The sequence below is a fragment of the Plasmopara halstedii genome (genome assembly GCF_900000015.1).
Source record: "Plasmopara halstedii genome assembly, contig: Scaffold_2662, whole genome shotgun sequence".
Lineage (NCBI taxonomy): Eukaryota > Oomycota > Peronosporomycetes > Peronosporales > Peronosporaceae > Plasmopara > Plasmopara halstedii.
This window is the reverse complement of record NW_020189569.1, coordinates 1-387: the sequence shown is the minus strand read 5'-3', so window position 1 is coordinate 387 and position 387 is coordinate 1. Positions and strand designations below refer to the sequence as shown.

The window sequence follows — 387 nt, the reverse complement described above, 5'->3', positions numbered from 1 at the left end:
CAGCTGAACGGACGTCTAGCTCATACTGTGGTAGAAATTTCCATCCTTCTTCGGCTATGAATCTCACTGCATCAAGAATGTACTCAACTTCGGCATCGTCAGCAAAGTACGGAAAACTCATTCGAACGACACCCGGCTTAATAACTTCATCTTCTTCCGTAAAAGCGTGTTCTAGCGCAATTGTATGCTTTATATTCAGTCCAAGCATACGAGCTGCGTACGGACCGGCACATTGACAGCCGCCACGAGCTTGTATACCAAAAAGATCGTTCAGCAATGCACACACGAAGTTATGGTGTAGAAAACGGTCATCAAAGCGAATCATCATTGAAAAGATTGGCAACTGGTCCATGTTGTATGTATGGCGACCAAGCAGCACGATGTTCG

At 45.5% G+C, this 387-nt stretch overlaps 1 protein-coding gene across 1 annotated transcript; it reads right to left on the bottom strand.

The window, feature by feature from the left end:
- Positions 1–9: 9 nt before the first annotated feature.
- On the bottom strand, positions 10–352 carry PHALS_04731 (hypothetical protein F444_17437; the record flags this gene model as incomplete). Its single annotated transcript, XM_024718563.1, has 1 exon — positions 10–352. A coding segment is annotated over one exon (343 nt), but the record flags the coding sequence as incomplete, so codon positions are not given.
- Positions 353–387: the final 35 nt, after the last annotated feature.